Raw genomic sequence first — 21,044 nt, forward strand, 5'->3', positions numbered from 1 at the left:
TGAAACTGTGCATTAATACGCCTAGAAAGTCACATCCATATTAACACTTATATAAATAGCCTATTATAGGGGCGCACCCCATATTTTTCGTGAAACACTAGGACAATGAATAAGACATATAATACTAATAAACAAAACGTATATCTAATGAACAAGATGTATATACTGATGAAAAATAAAATTTAAAAAATTCGTAATGAATAAGACATATATACTGATGAACAAGGACGTATATACTGATGAACAATGCAGTATATACTGATGAATAACAAAATTTAAAATATTCTGCTCCCTCCATGATTCAAACCCTGCGAAAAAAAATCACCCTCCAGATACAATATCAGCCATAGAATTGATAAAATAAACGCACCAGATCGTGCCTTAGATCTCACTAAAATTAGGGGGTCTCATTGGAGCGGCCCCCGCCTATTATATTTATATCTATATTACGCACTTATTTTAGGGGTAATTTTGTAAATGAAATATTATATATTCGCATTTTCTATTGTCATTCGTTTCATAAAAAAATATTCTCACTTTCTCTTTTTAACCACAAGAGAATATAATAGTTGACTTCGAATTTTAAATTCTAAATGAAACAATAGATTTCATTTTTTCAAATGCATTACATTTAACATTGAATTTTTCAATTTTATATAAACATATGATATTGCGTACAATAATACTTTTTTTTAGGGTAAATCTGGGCTTTCATTTCACTTCAAATCGACATGTACAATATCTAGAAGTCAAGACAAGTAGTCCGACTTCCAAATCATTATAGTCGAAGAACTCAAAGCAAAACTCACAAGCTCATGAGCCATTATATTTAATCTGTTTTATTATTCAATAATTACTTTATAGTATTACATTTAATATATAAATCTTAAATATATGAAACACATATTTTTATCCTACGATTTTTACTCACTTAAATAAATAATCTTACAGAAAAGAGATCAAGACTAATAGGCCGGATGGAGTAGTTTTAGACATACTACCCATGAGTTTATACGTTTTAAATTTTTCGGCCGATCGAAGCTCTAAGGAGCAAATTAAGAAGTTGACCCTACCTAGTCCCCAACCTAAATTTATTTCGAGCCTCTCAAACACTACCCAGCTCAGCCATAATTTGGTCCGGCCCGTTAAGGCGTGCTGAACTATTTTTAACACCTCTACAAGTATACAATAATGCTCTTGACACGTGTGCCCGTGTTGGAGTAGCTAGGAGGTTAATGATTAAGACCTGAGGTTTTGGGAGTATTTTTTGCGTGATTTTTAAATTTTTTTATTTATTTATGTAATTTATTGAAATAATAATAATGCTCTTGACAAAAGAAAAAAAGTAAAAAAAAAAAAAGCTCTTGAGATCTATGACCATTTGTACTATTATTATACGATGAAACTGATGAGGAGTAAGGATCTCATCAGCCACCCTATTCCAGAAATGTCGAATTAGCGGCGCAGACCCAAGTCTGCGCGGACTAAGAAAGGGACTGATCCAGACTCTAGGCGCACTTGGCCTGGAGGAACGGAGTCGCGTCATACAATCGTCAAAACAAGATAGCGGCGCAGACAAAAGTCGGCGTAGACTAGAAGAGACAACACACATGAAGGGCCCAAGTACACCCTATATAAAGAGCAGCGCAGACGAAGTTCCATCCCGATTAAAGTCAGCACGGACAAAAGCTCATCCCAATAAAGTCAGCGCAGACAAAAGAATGGAAGCAACCAACGTCGAAAGCTCGGAAAGACCACATGTTCAACGTAAAGCTGCAAAGTAGTTAGGAAAGTTTGTTAGAAGATAGAGAATCATTCACACACACCGCCTATGGAGCACGTGAATGACTTGTAAAGTTCCTTTTACCCCTGGCCCTAATGTAACTCTATAAATACTCCTTGTAACTCATTATAATGGACACGCAAAATTACTCTAAGGAATTCATCTGCAAGTTTCAAGCAAGTTCTTCTCTAATATCGTTACACATGTTGATCCGATCTCCTTTTCCGACTTGTTTAGATCTAGGTTTGAATGTTGAGCTTCACCAAAAACAAACTTTGAAATAAATTAGTCAAATAAGCTTAATAGTAATTTTACAAGAAGTTTGTTAGTTTTTTCCCTGAAGTTAATAAAACGATATGTCCTGTTAAAACATTCAATATTATTTATATAATCGAATAATAGTTTTATTATGCAAAAATTATTGTTAAGGTCAAGCAGATGGAATGAACAAATATATACAAACTCCAACCGCATATAATGTAATTTGTCATTTTCTATAGTTTTTTATTGTGTATTTTTCGAGATCATTATAGAACAATAAGTACACTAGTAATTACTACTAAAAAATAAAATTAAAATCAAATGCTTAAGAATAATATATGCCCCAATTGGGATTTAATCAAATCCCAAATCATTAATGCAAAATAATACATCTTCCTTAATAATTGATGCACTTTATATAGGTTTTATAGAGAAGCTCAAATGTGTTGAGAAATTGAGAAGCAATCCAATAGATGAACATGTCAATTAGTTTTTATGAACGCAGATTTGATCTGGGGTTCGATTCTTGGCGGTGGCGTATTTTTTAACAAATTAAATAGATTCGTATGTTCGTCAGTTATATTTGATATGTTCAAAGAATTTATTGATCTGGGGTCTAATTGCCATGTTCATCAAAATGTACTGACATGTTCATCTATTAGATTGTTTCTCAACTTCTCAACACATTTGAGCTTCTCAATTGAACCACTCCCTATATAGATATATGGTCAGCTTCAATGGAGACCACTTCCCTATATAGAGAATAGAGACCAAATCAGAGCCATTGATCTCACCAAAATCAATGAATCAGATTAATCCAAATTCTTTAAGTTTAGAAAATCCCATAAATTCCTCATTTTCCAATTCTGGGAACCAACGAATATTATTATGAATTTACGAATATACTAATGTTCGTCGATGTGTTCGTATAAAAAATAAATGAACATACTAATGTTCGTTGATATATTCGTATAAAAATAAATGAACATACAAATAAACATACTTATGTTCGTAAGTTCATAATAATGTTTGTTGGTTCCCAGAATTGGAAAATGAGGAATTTACGAGATTTTCTAAACTTGAAGAATTCGGATGAATCTGATTCATTGATTTTGGTGAAATCAATGGCTCTGATTTGGTCTTCATTCTCTATATAGGGGAGTGGTCTCCATTGAACTCTTCCATATATATATATATATATATATATATATATATATATATATATATATATAGAGGTGGGCTAAAATAAAAACAGATTTTTTTGCATAAAATAGGAACGGATCTCGGCCCTTTATTTTCCTAGATCCTATGGCTTAAAATCATCCTAAAGATCAGCACCAAAACTCACGCCTATTGCATTGGAGGATTTTTTTGTCATTATAAACAAAACTAACGCTTATAACATATCTTCTCAGATTTGGTAGCTTTTATTTCATTAATCTCTTTCCATTTCAATGCATATATTTTCGTTGCTCAAGAATAAGAATATATCTTATGCAAATATTGCTTCTATCATATTTTTTGGAATTCTTCTAAACAATTACTTCTTACGACATGATTTGCTGGAATTACTAATCACAGATATATTGCATGAATCACGTTATGTTGCAAAACTGAATCGAAAATTATCGTGCATGAATCGCCCGTTGATTCAGCACGAATATTCATTTGCATGAATGCCCGTTGATTCAACATGAATTTTCATAGTATAATGACACGAATTAGAATGCATTTTACGTTTTTTTTCGTAGTATTATTTAGGATCGATTTTTTATTAATTCAGAATGCCTATAGTTATTTGATTGATATGTAGATAACTTCTTTATTTTTTGTCCGTATCATGTTTCATTTGAATTTTGAATCTGCATTCTGTCACATGTTTTAGGAAATACAATTCATCTGCATTCTCATTTCTCTCACAAATTATAATGCCTTTCCCCTTCTTCTGAGCAAGGTAAGCTGCAATTCACAATATCAATGCAATTGTTAGACGATGATAGGGTTCACACAAAAAAAATAGTGATTCAAACATCACAAACACAAGTTAACATCCTTTGCTGAAAAGTATAGATATTGATTCATGCTTCATCCGCATTGGTTCATTGAATACAATATATAATTCACCAACATTATTTGGTTCATGCACAACCACCAACTGATTCAAACATATAATTATAGGTTTTAGAAATATTACCAATGGATCATCCTACATTTAGGCATGGTTCATACTACACAACAACGATTCATAATATACATAATGTGGTTCAATTAACCAACTCAAGCTTATTTTACACATCAAAATAACATTTCGCAAACTCTCACACCAACACAACCTCAAAACATCGCACTGGAACACTCATACACATCCAAAATATAAACAACCACTGCTATGGAACATATATATCGATGTTTAACTCATTAAATAAAAAATACTTTCGATATAAACCTATCACTACTGATTCGACCAAGTCGTCGTTTTTTCAGCCAAGACAACAAAAACCAATCGAAAACCATGGAAGAATCGAACATTCAACCCCATTTCGGCTTTTTTCCAACCAAAACAACAAACAAAATTTAATTAAAATAAATAAAAAAGCACACCATCATCATCTACATACCAGTTCTCTTTGATTTCGTAATCGCCATTATAGATAAATAATCCTCTAGCCCGGTTTGAAAAAAAAATCGTTCGTATGAATCGTCCTCTGGCAGCGCCGGAAGTGTTGAAGTGAGAATATTAGAAAATAAACCCTAAGTATTTTAATTCATACACTACAGAATAATAGTTTAGAATCTCTTCACAAATTAGATTAGATATGCCAATAATTACCAAAGATACGTTTCAAATAATCCAATCCTTTCAATTCGCAGGCAAATTTAATTTCCAAATAAATGGGGCACTATTTTCGGAGGAAGGTTGGTGAAGATAATTATCTGATTTCTTTTTTTACAAAAATACCCTTATGCGATTTTTGTAGTATGATTCACATATTAATTTAGTTTGAACTGACCCCTAAGTAAAAAACTAATCTGGACCGCACGATTAAATAAATCTATGGTTAATATGTATTCCTATTTTAAACACTTCAGGGTGTTTTCACCCTAGCCCAACCCTATATATATATATATATATATATATATATATATATAGGAATTGGTTCAATTGAGAAGCTCAAATGTGTTGAGAAGTTGAGAAGCAATGTAATAGATGAACATGTTAGTACATTTTGATGAACATGGTAATTAGACACTATATAAATAAATTCTTTGAACATACCAAATACAACTGACGAACATACGAATCTATTTAATTTATTAAAAAATACGTCACCGCCAATGATCGAACGCAGATCAAACTCGTGTTCATAAAAACTAATTGGCATGTTCATCTATTAAATTGCTTCTCAACTTCTCAACACATTTGAGCTTCTCAATATAACCTAACCCTATATATATATATATATATATAGGCCAAGGTTCAATGAAGAAGGCCTAAATGTAAGAAAGAAGAGAGAAGTAATCTCATCCATTGATCTTATCTAATCTAACGGACATGATTTGTTCACGGCATGTTCAACGGATTTTTTCGTTGAACATATGGGGGGTCGAAACCCAGAACCCCCAAAAATATTGTATATGTTCACGAATGTTCAACGAAAAAATTCGTTGAACATGGCGTGAACAAATCATGTTCGTTAGATTAGATAAGATCAACGGATGAGATTACTTCTCTCTTCTTTCTTACATTTAGGCCTTTTTCATTGAACCTAACCCTATATATATATATATATATATATATATATATATATATATAGGGGGCGGTTATTCAATAAATCACCCTTATTTTAAGAATTACGAACCAGCAAAAATGCATGAATTTTATGTATAACACGCATGAATAAACTGTATAAAGGCATGAATTGCGAAAAATAATTTTTTGCTACCTTTGGGATTCGAACTCAGGATCATGAATTTATCCAACAAGGTGATGAATCAACCGTAGATCTTGATGATCTAAGAGCTGAAAATGGTTCCTAATTTATATTTTAAGAAGCGTTCTTATTTTAGCCTTTCCCTATATATATATATATATATATATATATATATATCTATATATATATATATATGAGGTTCAGGAAGGAACCATAAATAAAAGAAGAACGGAGAACCATTTTCAGCCATTCGATCATCAAGATCTACGGTGGATGCATCATCTTGTTGGATGAATGCAGATCCTGGGTTCGAATCCTGAAGGGTGTGGTTCTAGAGAGAACTACATTATTTGTGAGAACGTGAGAACCATCAAATCTAATGCATTCACTGTAAAAATTAATGCATTCGCTGTTAAAATTAATGCACTCAAAAAAATAAAAAAAAATTGCTCCCTTCAGGATTCGAACCCAGGATCTGCATTCATCCAACAAGATGATGCATCCACCGTAGATCTTGATGATCGAATGGCTGAAAATGGTTCTCCGTTCTTTTTTTATTTATGGTTCTTTCCTGAACCTCTCCATATATATATATATATATATATATATATATATATATATATATATAGGGTTAGGTTCAATGAAAAAGGCCTAAATGTAAGAAAGAAGAGAGAAGTAATCTCATCCGTTGATCTTATCTAATCTAACGGACATGATTTGTTCACGCCATGTTCAACGGATTTTTTCGTTGAACATTCGTGAACATATACAATATTTTTGGGGGCTCTGGGTTTCGACACCCCATATGTTCAACGAAAAAATCCGTTGAACATGGCGTGAACAAATCATGTCCGTTAGATTAGATAAGATCAACGGATGAGATTACTTCTTTCTTCTTTCTTACATTTAGGCCTTCTTCATTGAACCTTGACCTATATATATATATATATATAGGGTTAGCTTCTATTGAGAAGAACCCTTTAGATTAAGAAGTAAGAAGGAATCTCAACCCTTAATCTAAACAAATCCAACGGTTCTTAAATAAGGAACGAAATTCTTTAAATCTCTCAAAAATTACCGGAAAATGAGATATCTAATAGAAAAGGATATACTAGTCATTACCAGTTCGACAGAATGAAGGTAAGGTTCATAAGATCCCTGATTTTTCGCAACTTCCTTGTAAGTGGCGATTAATTGGGACGATATGTAGGGTTTTCAGATTGTTCGATGAAATTTACACACCCATTTACATATTTTCGAGTATAAAATCTCTTATTTTTTATTGTTCATTGATTTTTTTTTGGGTTACTTTGCAGTTTCTGTTCGACGATTTGGAATAGAGGTTTTCTGGTTGAAGTCGCGGCGTCTTTTGAAACCGAACAGGTAAGCCGTCGTTTTTCTGAGTTTTAATTGACTTTTTTTTGGGGGGTTTTAGGGGTTTTCAATCAGAATTTACCACCCAATTATTCCATAGATCTAGATCATCGTTTTGAAATTGTTCATTATCCTGAAAAATTGTCATCTTCTCCGTACAGAATTGATCGGCGGCGAGTGTGAGTTCGTCGAACAGTGAACAAAACAATAGGAATCTGAGTTCTTCATTAATTTTATGGTTTGCTTTAGTGCGCCACTTTTGGATTTGTTAATGGTTTATTTTAATGAACATAAGCAAAATTTTATCTTGCACTTCAACCTAATCGAAAGTTTCTATAGAAACGGCGTACTAAATAGTTAGGGTCCTTTCTCAGTTTTTTGATTTTTCCCATATAGCTTTTCCTGCAGCTAGATTCAACACCTAATTTCACTGGTCATTTATTGAATTGTTGCATCAGATCCATGGATCAACCGGATCTCTCAACCGTCGGAGCGTCGCACCAAATCTGCCTTGCAGCTGTCGAAGCTCCGCCAACTACTGCGGCGGCGTAGCCATCCCTCAACTATCTCTCAAAATCGTCCCTTCGTCGACCAAAATCTCGACTTTGATTTATTAGACAGTAACTATATCAAGATCCATGAGCATATGTGTAATTATGCTAGTGTTCAATGGTGTTTTGATTCGAGTCAGATGGATTTTGATAAATTTACATTTTAAGTCTCCATCGTGATGGTATTTCAACATTGCAACTCGGTTTTTGTATAAGTTTTATGCACGCTCTTTGTTTTTTGTTGAATGTGGAACAAGTCTCTTATTTTGGATGGAAAATCTTAACGAGGATGGTTTGTATGTGAGGATTAGATTTTGAATCCCAACGTTGATTCAAAATCGAATATTGAAATTAAAGGAGATTGAAACTCTTAGTGTGTGGCTGTTTCGTTTAGTCATGATTTCTTTTTCTTTATATGTTCATTGAAAAATGTATTTAGTTCGTTAAAGAATTATATATTGTTCATTGAAATACAGTGTTCTATTATTCATTGAAAAAATGGAGTTATGTTTATCTATAAAATGAAATTTGTTCATTAAAGTTCAAAGGATATAACTATTTGTTCATACAAAATGTATTAAAAATTCATTATACTAAATGAAAATATAATTTCATCAATCTGGGAAACTCTAGCAAAGTTCAAATGATATAACTATTTGTTCAACAAATTACGCCCAAATTAGTAAAATATGTTCATCAAATCAGTAAAATATGTTCATCATAATTAATAAACTATTCATTGAAAAAATTGAGTTATGTTCATCTAGAAAATGATTATTGTAATTTAACCGTATTTTAGATAAATTCAACAAATTGTTTAGTATGTTCACCCAACTATGAAAAATCAAGTTCATATTATATATACACAGTTTAGTTTTTCAATTTGGAAATACAAAATCCCATTATAAATATATTTAATCTACAAAAATAGGCATACAATGTTTAAAAACATTCTGTTTACAAAAATATGGATTGCGTTTGTATTTTATTATTGTTTCATACATGTTCAGCAAAAATTGTCCCTAAGTTCAATAGAACATGTAAAAAGTTCAACGAAAATACACCACCGATTATTACTCATTCATACAGATTACGCGAGTAAAGTTGTTCTTTTAAAGTATGTCTAAACAAATTTGCCAGCATATTGATTAAATCATCCATATGCAGCAACCAAAAACAACACATTTAATTAAACGATACTTGAACTTTAGATTCTTCAAAATACTAATCAAGTTCCGGTTAAATCATGACATGTAAGAAAGCATAGTTTTGGTTGGGGACCAAGCTGTTTTCTGATACAAATGAAGTTCAAGTCAGATACTAAGTATGTTCAACATATCCAATTAATGACTTCATGACATACCTCTATCATCCATTGCGTCTGTAGCAGTAATATTAAGTTTTGGGATCTCTAATTTAGTTACGTTTTTCTTACATTCATCAGTGCATTTACATACGTTCAATGAATTGGATGATATGTTCATCTAACTGATAAACTATTGAAATTATCCTACCACTATCGATTTCATTCTACAAATCCATTAATGAAAATTTCCTACATCACAAAATGAGTATTGACATATCCTCTGCGAGAACAAGTGTGACAAGGATAAGAGTAACGTATTTTAATGACAACTGCAAAGAATCTAACGTATCTTGATAACATATCTTCTAAAAATAAAGGGATTTGATTAGTAGTATTAATTAAGGCAATTATCATATATGATTAAAGAGGAATTTACCATCATATCATCTACTGTAAATTAAACGCATGAAATCAGATGGAATAGGGACCGTGTGATTAACATGATCTGATGGTGTATATTTCTTCTCACTTCTCACAACATTTATGCTTCTCAATAGAACTTTTCCCTATATATATATATATAGGGAGAGGTTCAAGAAAGAACCATAAATAAAAGAAGACCGGAGAACCATTTTCAGCCATTCGATCATCAAGATCTACGGTGGATGCATCATCTTGTTGGATGAATGCAGATCCTGGGTTCGAATCCTGAAGGGAGCATTTTTTTAAAAAAATTTTAGTGCATTAATTTTAACAGCGAATGCATTAATTTTTACAGTTGATGCATTAGATTTGATGGTTCTCCCGTTCTCACAAATAATGTAGTTCTCTCTAGAACCACACCCTATATATATATATATATATATATATATATATATATATAGATATATATATATATGGTTGAGTTCAATAGAGAATTATCTTTTTATTCATTATGAACAAATTTATTCATTTTACGAACAGATCAACATAAGTAATGAACGGTCATATTTAATAAAAATAAAGAAAAACTCGCCACCAGCAGGATTCGAACTCTTGACAAATTGCTGTTCATGTGGTACATTGATCTGTTCATTAAAATTATAGATCTGTTCGTTTTTATTTTACGAATTCTCTATTCTCCACAATATTTAGCTTCTCTGTTGAACCCTTTCTCTATATATATATATATACACACACTACAATAATGTACATTCCATGATAACGATTTTGTATACTACAATGATGCCTCTTTATGATAATGCATTTCACATATGATGATAGTGCATCTATTTGTATTAATCGCACATCATACAAAGATCAACAGTTCGAATTTGGCTGAAAATTTGGATCAACGGTGCCAATTTTTTTATAAACAGTCCGAATTGGATGAACCTAAAAAAAATACTACTAACGTAAGAAAATATAAATGCCTATTTATAACTTTCGCTCTAATTACCAACAAAGAAAAAAGAAAAACAAAACGTGGTTTTATCACTAGATTGCGACGGTGGCAGCAAAATCCAAAACAATGTTTTGGTGAGAAACGCGTAAAACAACTAGATTCTGGTGAACTACTGCCGCAGTGCTGTAAAGATCCATTAATGTTCCCACACACACACACCCGCACGGATATCTGTGTGAAAAAACATCCCCATGTGAGTGTCCCACACTCTACAAATACCACCCCACAACCTGCATTGTTCCAACACAGTCTCCAAAAACCGTATTAAAAGAAAATTTCCATTTTTCCAACCAAACTCGCAAATTCGAAAATGGAAATAGACAATCAAGAACAGGTTACGGTGATGGAGCGAATCAAGGCCCGTTTGGGCAAGATCCGAAATGCGATAGCCGGCGTGGGAGAAGAAGCCCAGAGATTGGGGAAGGAAGATTCGAGAAGGATCGTCCACGCATTCAAAGTCGGATTAGCCATAGCTGCGGTCTCTCTGCTCTACTACTTCGACTTCTTCTTCGACGGATTCGGCGTTAACGCAATGTGGGCCGTCATGACCGTCGTCGTCGTCTTCGAATTCTCCGTCGGTAAGTCCCATGGAATCTTCGACAACTTTCACGTTGCTCCTCACGTAATTAATCAAGATTCTTTCTTTTTGTTGGATTGTTTTTTTGGCAGGAGCAACGCTGGGAAAAGGGGTCAATAGAGCGATCGCGACGCTGCTAGGCGGAGCCCTGGGTGTTGCGGCGCACGATTCGGCAAGTTTCACTGGGGATAAAATCCAAGTGATCGTGCTCGGTTTGTCTGTTTTCTTTATAGGTAAACAATCATCGTACAAATCGAACTTGATTCTAACAAAATAAGGTTATAGGATCAGCCAAACACACCTTTAGTGTTTGGCATGCAGTTTCATGATATAACTAACTTGTTGGAAATTTCTTCAACTGCTGCAGCTGTGGCGGCGACGTTTTGCCGATTTTTTCCGAAGATGAGGGCGAGATACGATTATGGGGTGGTGATATTCATCCTCACATTCAGTCTGATATCGGTGTCGGGCTATCGAGACGACGAGGTTTGGGACATGGCGTACGGGAGGCTGACGACCATCTTGGTCGGCGGCTGCGCCACCGTTTTGGTCTGCACATTGGTGTGCCCGGTTTGGGCGGGTGAAGATCTTCACAAACTCACCGCCTCCAACATTCAAGAACTTGGGACTTTCTTGGAAGGTTCGATTTTTTTATAAGTATCAATTAATAATTTGTGTTGTGAATGAGTTGTTAATTTGATGTGTGTGTTTTTGGTTTTTGTTATTTAGTTTTTGGACGTGTCTACTTCCAAGAAGAAGCCAAAGATGACAAAAACCGTGTGTTGCTCAATGACTACAAGACTGTTCTCAACTCTAAAGGTGTTGAGGATTCATTGGTGAGTAGTTTTAACCTAAAAAAACATTAATTGCTGGGCTAGAATTAATCGATTCTAACATCGTCGTTTGTGGGGTGTTAGGTAAATTTTGCGAAATGGGAGCCGAGGCACGGTAAATTTAGGTACCGCCACCCATGGGACCAATACCTCAAAATTGGCTCTCTCACTAGAGAATGTGCATACAAGATTGATGCACTAAATTCTTACCTCAACTCAGATGTGCAGGTAAAATTATTCTATCTCACTTATGGTCTCATATTTTATGTTTCCTTATCAAATATTTTGTACCTTTTTTTCTTTTTAATTTCAACCTTTCCACTATTTTATAAGTTTCATTCTAAAACTATTAATTAATTAGGATTCCCTAATTTAATTAATAACTAGTTACTAGGCTTCATTAATCCGTTATTAGGGATTTAGGGTATATAATTATTTTAAGTGTAATTTTCACTTAGCAATCAATATTCATGCAGACGCCACTAGAGCTTCGGACAAAGATTGAAGAGGCTTGCAAGAAGATAATCTCAGAGAGCAGCTCTGCGCTGAGAGAGCTAGCAATGGGGATTCAGACAATGACTTGCTCCCCATCACGTGACGCTCACGTGGTGAATGCGAAATCTGCTGCTGCGAAACTCAAGGCCTTGATGAGAGCCGGGCCCTGGCCCCACACCGACTTTCTCGACATAGTTCCGGCAGTCGCGGTGGCTTCGCTGCTCATCGAAGTAGTGTGGTGCACGGTGAAGATTGACGAGGCCGTCGGCGAACTCGCCTCGTCGGCCAGATTCAAGAAGCTTGATCGCAGGCTCAACAGAGAACTAAGCTTGGAGAAAATGCAGAGAACTCCTAGTATTCAAGCTTCGCATATTAATATTCTTGTTGAGTGATATTTATGATTTTGCCAAGTAAAAAATAAAAAGTGAATCACTTTGTATTATACATATTTGTAGAATATATATATATATAAAAGGATTTTTTATGACATTTTGATATCCTAATTTTGTTGATTTTTAGTGCTACATAATTTGTTGTGTGAAGCTATCATTCATGCACGCTGAAGTTTGTATGTGCAATCAATGTATGTGTAAATTCGCAAGCAGATACCCTCTCCTTATTTTGATATTTTATTCCCTAAAAAGTGTCACATTTAAAAATCGAAAATATAATTATCATACTCTTTCTATTTTATTTTTATTTAATACTATTTTCTAGAATATGTTAATTTATAATACTCCCTCCGTCCCACCTTTTTATAGTCACTTATTTCTTTTTTAGATGTCCCACAATATAGTCCACTTTCTAAATTAAATTAGCATTAAATTTCTTTTTTACCAAAGTAACCTTGTTTAAATATAGTCAAACATAGAATAAATAAGGATAAAATTGAATAATTACATATATTTTGTATTTTCCAATTACTATTTAAATTTTCCAAGCACTATTTATTGCATTTTCTTAATATGTGTGAAAAAAGTGAAATGGACTATGGAGATGGGACGGATGGAGTATATGTATTTATTATAATAATTGATAAGGTTATAAATGTAAATTCCTGGTTTCAATGTCTAGCGATACTTAATAAAAAAACGGAAGGAGTGCAAATTATGAAAGCATTATTAGTTGATTATGAGCCCACGCCAAACAAAAGTAAATTAGTACTACATATATAATAGGGGTGTTTATTTTGTATAATTTCTTCAAGAGTGAATTTCTCTAATTCCATCATTAATTTATATGAATCGTGTGAATTAACCAGCTTCAATAATAGATATAATCAAGAACATCAAAATATTCTAAAGTTTCAATACATCTAAGTATAAGAAATTAATTTTAATTATTATTTTGATCTATCAAAGCTAATTTTAAAAAATAAATAGGTATTGACCTGTAAATACTTGAACTTTTCTTATTTTTTGGTTTTCCACCCCAACTTTAAAATCTAAAATCTACGTAACTTTGTATTTTTTCTGATTTTATATCCAACGAATTTTTACTCCCAAATCGTTACTGATATGGTAATTGGATTGACATCTCAAACCCTACAATTACATGTTCTAAATTCCACGTTGACGACAAAATTATCTGCTTCATTGTGCACTTTAAACTTTTTTTTTCTCAATTTGATGTCAACAATGATTTGTGTGTAAAAATTTATCGGGTGCAAAATTTAAAAAAATGTACAAAAATCAAATATTTATAGGCAAAATTTAAAGTTAAGATGTAAAATCAAAAATGGAAAAAAGTTAGGATATTTATAAATCAATACCCCAAATAAATACCCTTAAAAATATTTAAAAAATTGTTGGGCCAGGTGGATGCATGCCAGCTTGACCCTAAAGTGGCTGTGGCTCAAATCTGTCGCTAATTGGGAGGGAATGATATATATATATATATATTTTTTAAGTGACAAAAATCATTTATAGCTAGGTATTTTATTTCTTGATTTTTTTGAGCTAGCTATTAAAATTAAATCTAGCGTGACAAATTGAATTTATCGATTGATCAGAAAAATATCCACTTCATCGATAAATGATGAAGAATATGGTTTTGAAACATATGCGATGAGTATAAAATATGAGTTGATGGGTAACATGAAAAGAATACAAATGTCGTCAAAGGACGGTGCTGACAGTTGAAAATGCAACACCAATATTTTGTTGTACTATGTATCTGCTTCCAACATATCTAATTAAGTTAGGCCATTCATTTTTTTATTTTATTTTTATTTTTTTTTTCTCTGCGAAAGCAATTCGAGAAACCAACGAGGCACGTTCTGCCACTTGGAATTTTTCCGAAGACAAGGCTCGGACTTGAAGACAACCTTATAATATTGTAGATAGACTATAGAGGTTGTTTGAGTAATACTATAAAGAGATTAATTATATGTTCTAATAATTTATAAAATATTTTAAAAGTTTATAAATTATAATTTTTTCAAGAATTTATAACTTGTTAAAGTATTTAAATAATTAAATTTATAAGCTAGAGATATAATTTTTTGCTAGAGAGTGAAAATAAGAAAAAAGATGAACTTGAAGGATATCTATAATAATTCTTAAAATAAAAACTTTCAATTTCAAATCAATTTTAAAATTAAATAAAAATTTTGTGGTTATAATAAAATAAAAGGTTCATCTGTAAACTATATTTTTTCATTTTTTTTCTTTATCTTCTTATTTGTTACTCTCTCCGTCCCACGAATCTTGACACGTTTAATTTGGTTTCGGCACGAGAAATAAGGAGTTGTAGATTAGTGTTTTAAGTGTGTAGTTAATAAAGTATAGAAATGATAAAGTAGGAGAGAGAAGGTAATAATTATTACCTTATTTGAAAATGTGTCAAGATTCGTGGGACGATCCAAAAAGGAATACGTGTCAAGATTTATGAGACGGAGGGAGTATTTTTTTTCTTTCTCAAATTGTGAAATTCGACTAACTATAAATTATTTAATATGCATATTAAATTAAAGATAACAATTAGAGCTTTAATATGTAAATAATTGATTATAATAGTAAAAGTTTTTTAATTTAAATATTAAAATAAAAAAAATTATCTCTCATCCCTCATATTTTTTGAAGAAATTTATTTTATTTTTTTATTTTATTTTTTTATTTTTATTTTCATTTTAACTTATTTTTATTTTTTGCTTTTTCATAATATCAATTTTTATTATTGTGAATTCTTCTTGATTTTTTTATTTATTCAATATTCAGGTCAAATATATTCAGTTGAAATAAAAAAATATCATATTTATAAATATAATAATTGAGTTGGTATCAATTTTATATAAATATAGAAATATAATAACGTTTCTCGTGCATTGCACGACGTGCAAATGCTAGTATGATGAAAATAATAAACTATAACTGAATAATATTTGTAAAATAATTATAATATATAATATTATGAAAAAAAATTTGAGCTAAAGGAACTTATTTTGGAGAATTTATAAACTCTTAAAATTTAAAAGTTATTTAATAATTTATTTTACCAAATATTTAAAAGAAATTATAAACTCTTAAACAACTTATACAATATTTTAAATAAAGAGCTTATAATCAAAGTATATATTCTTCTTCACGTAATAAAAATTATACATCTTGTTGCTCATGAGTCATGAGTCATGAGTCATGAGTAGTAGCATTATGTACCTTCCTTTTTTATTTTGTTTTGCTAATCACGACACGTGTCCTGGGGCTGGAATTGATGTCGACCACTGTTGGTAGTGACATACTTCCTTTAGGAAAAATCCTTCGTGCATTACATGTAATACATGAGTCCGTTAGGATCATGCCACGTGTCATGGCAAACTTGTAATTAACATATAGTTATGTATTAAAAATAATTCAAAATTTCTCCCTAACCATGGTTTCGGATAGGGCCCACTGTCCTTTTTCGTGTCAGCAGCACTCTTCTCCATGAAAACCGATGCAAAACCCTGATTCGAAGCGGGATTTTCGTGTTGTAGAAAAAAACATGCCGGTGAAAGCATATTCACGTAGGGCTAATCGTCGTGAGTTGATAGGTGGTCGGAATTTCATAAATGGTGGAAAAAAAAAGTCCCCGACATTGGCTGAATTTCTTTACAAGGCATTGATGGACGCGTCGGCGCCGGAAAAACGCCGGTGAATGTGGAACTAGAGTCAGAAGGTGGAGGGCTTCTCGACGCTGTGTCTACTTTCCGAAATGGCTCCAAAAAAAAAGTCCCCGACGTTTGTCTCGGGGTTGGCGCCAACTTATTTTTTATTTCATTTAAATTTAATGTGCTGAAAAGCTGTTGTCGTGTTTGTTTGTTGTTTTTTTCCATTTCGAATTGAGTAGGCGGCATCCGCCGAGGTACGAACACTGTATTGTGTATTTTTGAAAACGGATTTCACCGGCGTATTACTCGTGTAGGAGTCCCAAGTATTGTTGTTATGATCCCTAATTTCTTATTTTCCCCAATTTGTTTTTGCTCATTTTTATTATCTTGTGCGATTTGATGAAGTTAAATTTGAAGGCTGAAATTGAAATTCTTATTGGTAAACAATTCTATGAAGACCTCTCAAGTAAGAATTTAAAAGTTTATAATTATTTATGTTTATTTGACATATAGTTACATGTGATTCGAGTTTGTATTTTCAATTTGCTGATAGGATTCCCCTGTTTAGGATTTGAATATTCCCGCGGATATGGATTTGGATTTGGATTTGGATTTGAATGGTAGACACCCATATGATGTTGAATTCGATTTAAATGTGGTTTTGGGTATGGACGACAGCGATACTGATGACCGAGCACGTTCACATGAACATCGTAACGATGAAATGGATGATGAATGTGGTAAAGCTCCCTTTATCACCACTGTTTTGGGTATGGACGACAGCGATAATTATGACAGAGCACGTTCACATGATCATTGTAACGATGAAATTGATGATGAATGTGGTAAAGCTCCCTTCGGTGCAGATGCTTTGGGTATGGACGAAAGCGATAATTATGACAGAGAACCTTCACCTAGACATCTTAGTGATGAAATGGATAACGAATTTGGTAAAGCTCCATCTGGTCCAGGTGAGAAGAGTACTGAATGTGTTAATGACGAAAGTGTTCCAGAATTGAGAACAGATGAAGACTTAGTTGGAGAATTAAGAACCAAATTTTGTGTCGGTACCATACTAGTAGACGAAGTGTGGAAAATTCATGTTTTGTACTGTCATTACGCTCATCTTACGGGATTTAGCGTTCGAAAGGGCGAGCAAAGGTATTTTGGTAAGGATGGTCCGATTCGGTTCAAGGAATTCTTGTGTTCTTGTAGCGGATTGACTGACCCAAGTAGGTTGAGTTCGAGGGGGCCTGTATACAAGAAAATGATTACTAGGACTGATTGTCCAGCTAAGTTAATTGTTCAAAGGTATGATTTAGGTCCATTTAGCGTATTGGATTTTCAATCCGAGCACAATCATGAATTGGTACCAAAGGATCAGGCTTACTTACTTAGATCAAATCGTATGTTGAGCTATGGCCACAAGGCCCTGCTTGAAGCTATGCAATCTGCCGGTATCGCTGTTAGTATTGCCTGCAAATTTATGGAGAATGAAAGCGGAGGGGTAGGGAACGTGGGTTTCACGAGGAAGGATGCTTATCATCACATGGAGTGTTTGAAGAGGGCAACCAAAGTTGCTAATGGTGATTCTATTGAGTTGCAAAAATATTTCACTACTAAAAGTAATGAGGAACCATATTTTTACTGGAAATACGAGCTCGATGATGACAGAAGATTGATGAATTTTTTCTTCCGCGATTCACGCAGTCTTGTGGATTATGAGGCTTTTGGTGATGTGTTATCCGTTGATACCACATACCGCACCAACCGTTATAATTTGGTTTGCACGTCCTTTGTTGGCATAAACCACCATCGGCGCAATGTTCTTTTTGGAATGGCTTTTATGTCTGATGAGACAACTTCATCTTTCCAGTGGTTGTTTGAGACATTTTTGGAGTCCATGAATGGCAAAGAACCTACGGTGATATTCACACATCAGTGTCAGGCGATGATGAAAGCTATTGACGCAACTTTCAAAAGTGCGAGGCATCGTTTGTGTCAATGGCACATAAACCAGAATGTTCCTTCCCATTTCGGTTCATTAAATGGGAATGTGGATTTTAAACGCTTGTGGTATAAATGCATGAATCGTGTAGATACTGATGCAGTTCAGAGCAGAGCCGAGTTTCAGATGCTGCACAGAGTGAAGATCCGGTACATGTGCCCGTTGGTCCGGTGACGAGAGCTAGAGCCAAGACGTTCAAGGCTAATTTAATGACATTGGTGGAAGAAATCTGGAGGCAAGAGCTGAAAAGACCAATTGGAGAAGGACCGACGGACCAGAGCTCAAAGGTAGTAAACCTTATTACTTACAGAGCAGAGCCGCACAGCAGAGCCGAACCGTCAGAGAAGACTTGATTTCTCTGGCTTTGCCAGAGCAGAGGAATCAACCCGCCAGAGAAGACTTGATTCCTCTGGCTTTGCCAGAGCAGCGGAATCAACCTGCTAGAGAAGACTTGATTCCTCTGGCTTTGCCAGAGCAGAGGAATCGTTCCGCCAGAGCAGACTTGATTCCTCTGCACTTTTCCAGAGCAGATGGATTTTCTCGCTAGGATTGTTTTTGACTTACCGAACAAGTTCTTTGTTTCTTTGTTTACGTTTGTTTCCTTATTTACGTTAGGGTTTCCTGTTCCCTATAAATAGGGTTGTTATGTGTTGGACGAAGGTTAGACGATTTTTGATAATATTATTGTGAGTTTATTCTCTCTCAAGTTTCGAATTCTTCTTGATTATCCAAACAAGAATTCAACCTATCGACGAATCGACGAGTTCTTCATCCCTCGCCGTGTGTCATTCAGCGTCTCCGAGTTGCTGCATCATTCATACGTTGGGGTTAGGGATCCGCTCTCTAGAAACGACGTAGAATAGATTCAGGGGTTTTGGGACAAAACTCCACTCTTTATCTTTATGTTAATTTTCATTTCAAGTCTTCCGCGCATCTTTATTTGTTCAATTCGGTGAAGTTCAAGAGGTTACCGGCGAGCCTCATATCAGATACTGAGATGGAGTTTGAGGAAACCTGGAACGAGATGATTGAAACATATGACTTACAGAATCACAGCTGGTTTTCTGGTATTTATAGGCTTCGTCGAAGGTGGGCGGCTGTTTTCTCGCGAGGTATTTTCACTGCCGGACTGTTGGCAACTTCAAGAAGTGAGTCGATGAATAGGGTGATAAAAGAGGTGAGTCGGGCCAGTATTTCCTTATTTGAGTTTGTTAAGGAGTACGAAGCTATTCAAACAAGATGGCGAGTTAAAGAACGGGAGGAAAACACGCATTGTTTATTTCTACCTGGCCAATTTGTTGAAGGCAACGAGCTAGCGAAACAGATCGCCAATGTGTACACGCGTACTGTATACAAAATATTCGAAGGCGAGGTCACGCATTCTTTCAATGTTATTCTGAATGAACACCCTGATGAGGTTGGGTCGATGTTGGAGTACTTCAACAGTGTCTGAGTCGCGTGTTAGGAAGATTACGTTTGATCCGCAAAATAACCATGCTTTCTGCACTTGTGGTATGTGGGAAGATCAAGGAATACTGTGCCGACATATTCTAAAGGTGTACTATGTGAAGAATATAGCTAAGATTCCAGAACATTTCATTTTAATGAGATGGTCTAAATCGGCGAAGCAGCGTACATCTTTACCTGCCAATGTGGGCGTTGATGGTGGTATAATGGAGTACATGCTCTTTGTGAACCAATGTATGCGACAAGTGTATGATATAGCTTCTTCCACTAAGGATTGTGATGCCGCTCGAGAATTGATCATAGACCAACTACGTACATTAAGACTGGTAGTCTCGGCACAACTTGAGAATGAAAATGACATTGTTGGGGCCAAGACAAAGAAGCGTAACAATTCGAGTCAATTTCGAGATCCGAAGAAAATCAGACAACGATATACTCGAAAAATAGGTAACCACTTCGAAGCAGCACAGCGTGCCCGCAAGAGGACCACTCCGCGGCGTAATGGTATGTTTCGGAATTAATTATTTTGTAGTGCTGATTCTTTTTTAGAAGTAATAACAATATAAACTGAAAAAAAAAAAATTACATGCAAGGTGTTTCGAAGAAGAAATCTGGTGAAGCAACTCAAGAATCCGTGGCCAAGAAGACAATAAATTTCTTCTCCCAGGACACCTGTGGAAGTTTGAACGAGGATTTAGTTACACGGCTTATATAATGTGTGAACTTGTTGTTCCAGAATCAGTTAGCTTAATGTAAGGAGTTAATGAATGTGTGGACAAGCTTCTTCTTGAACTTGTTTAGGTTCTTCTTGGCATCATATCTTAAACATTTGAATTTTTGACGGCCAATCTGCTGTTAATAAGGAATTTATGTAATTCCTGAACTTTAATTTCCAACTTGAAGATTGAATACAGACGGAAGGATAA

General features: G+C 34.1%; 1 protein-coding gene and 1 long non-coding RNA gene across 3 annotated transcripts; both read left to right on the plus strand.

Moving 5' to 3' along the window:
- Positions 1-6,989: 6,989 nt before the first annotated feature.
- On the plus strand, positions 6,990-8,274 carry LOC131022096 (uncharacterized). Of its 2 annotated transcripts, none has more exons than XR_009101144.1 (3): positions 6,990-7,116; positions 7,293-7,359; positions 7,809-8,274. It is a non-coding gene; the product is annotated as an uncharacterized LOC131022096 (long non-coding RNA). The 2 variants fall into 2 exon arrangements; XR_009101143.1 differs by having other exon boundaries at positions 7,112-7,182.
- Positions 8,275-10,649: 2,375 nt separating this feature from the next.
- Positions 10,650-13,053, plus strand: LOC131022103 (aluminum-activated malate transporter 2-like). Its single transcript, XM_057951503.1, has 6 exons — positions 10,650-11,229; positions 11,321-11,461; positions 11,596-11,868; positions 11,958-12,064; positions 12,146-12,289; positions 12,538-13,053. The coding sequence occupies exons 1-6, from the start codon at positions 10,962-10,964 to the stop codon at positions 12,946-12,948; spliced, it is 1,344 nt and encodes a 447-aa protein (XP_057807486.1). The 5' UTR covers positions 10,650-10,961; the 3' UTR covers positions 12,949-13,053.
- Positions 13,054-21,044: the final 7,991 nt, after the last annotated feature.

The sequence above is a fragment of the Salvia miltiorrhiza genome, chromosome 1 (assembly GCF_028751815.1).
Source record: "Salvia miltiorrhiza cultivar Shanhuang (shh) chromosome 1, IMPLAD_Smil_shh, whole genome shotgun sequence".
Lineage (NCBI taxonomy): Eukaryota > Viridiplantae > Streptophyta > Magnoliopsida > Lamiales > Lamiaceae > Salvia > Salvia miltiorrhiza.

Bases quoted from the DNA above. Each gene is read 5' to 3' on its own strand.
- LOC131022103 (XM_057951503.1), top strand. From the start codon at position 10,962: ATGGAAATAGACAATCAAGAACAGGTTACGGTGATGGAGCGAATCAAG. The intron at 12,065-12,145 runs GTGAGTAGTTTT...GTGGGGTGTTAG, and splicing joins AAGGTGTTGAGGATTCATTG to GTAAATTTTGCGAAATGGGA. The intron at 12,290-12,537 runs GTAAAATTATTC...ATATTCATGCAG, and splicing joins ACCTCAACTCAGATGTGCAG to ACGCCACTAGAGCTTCGGAC.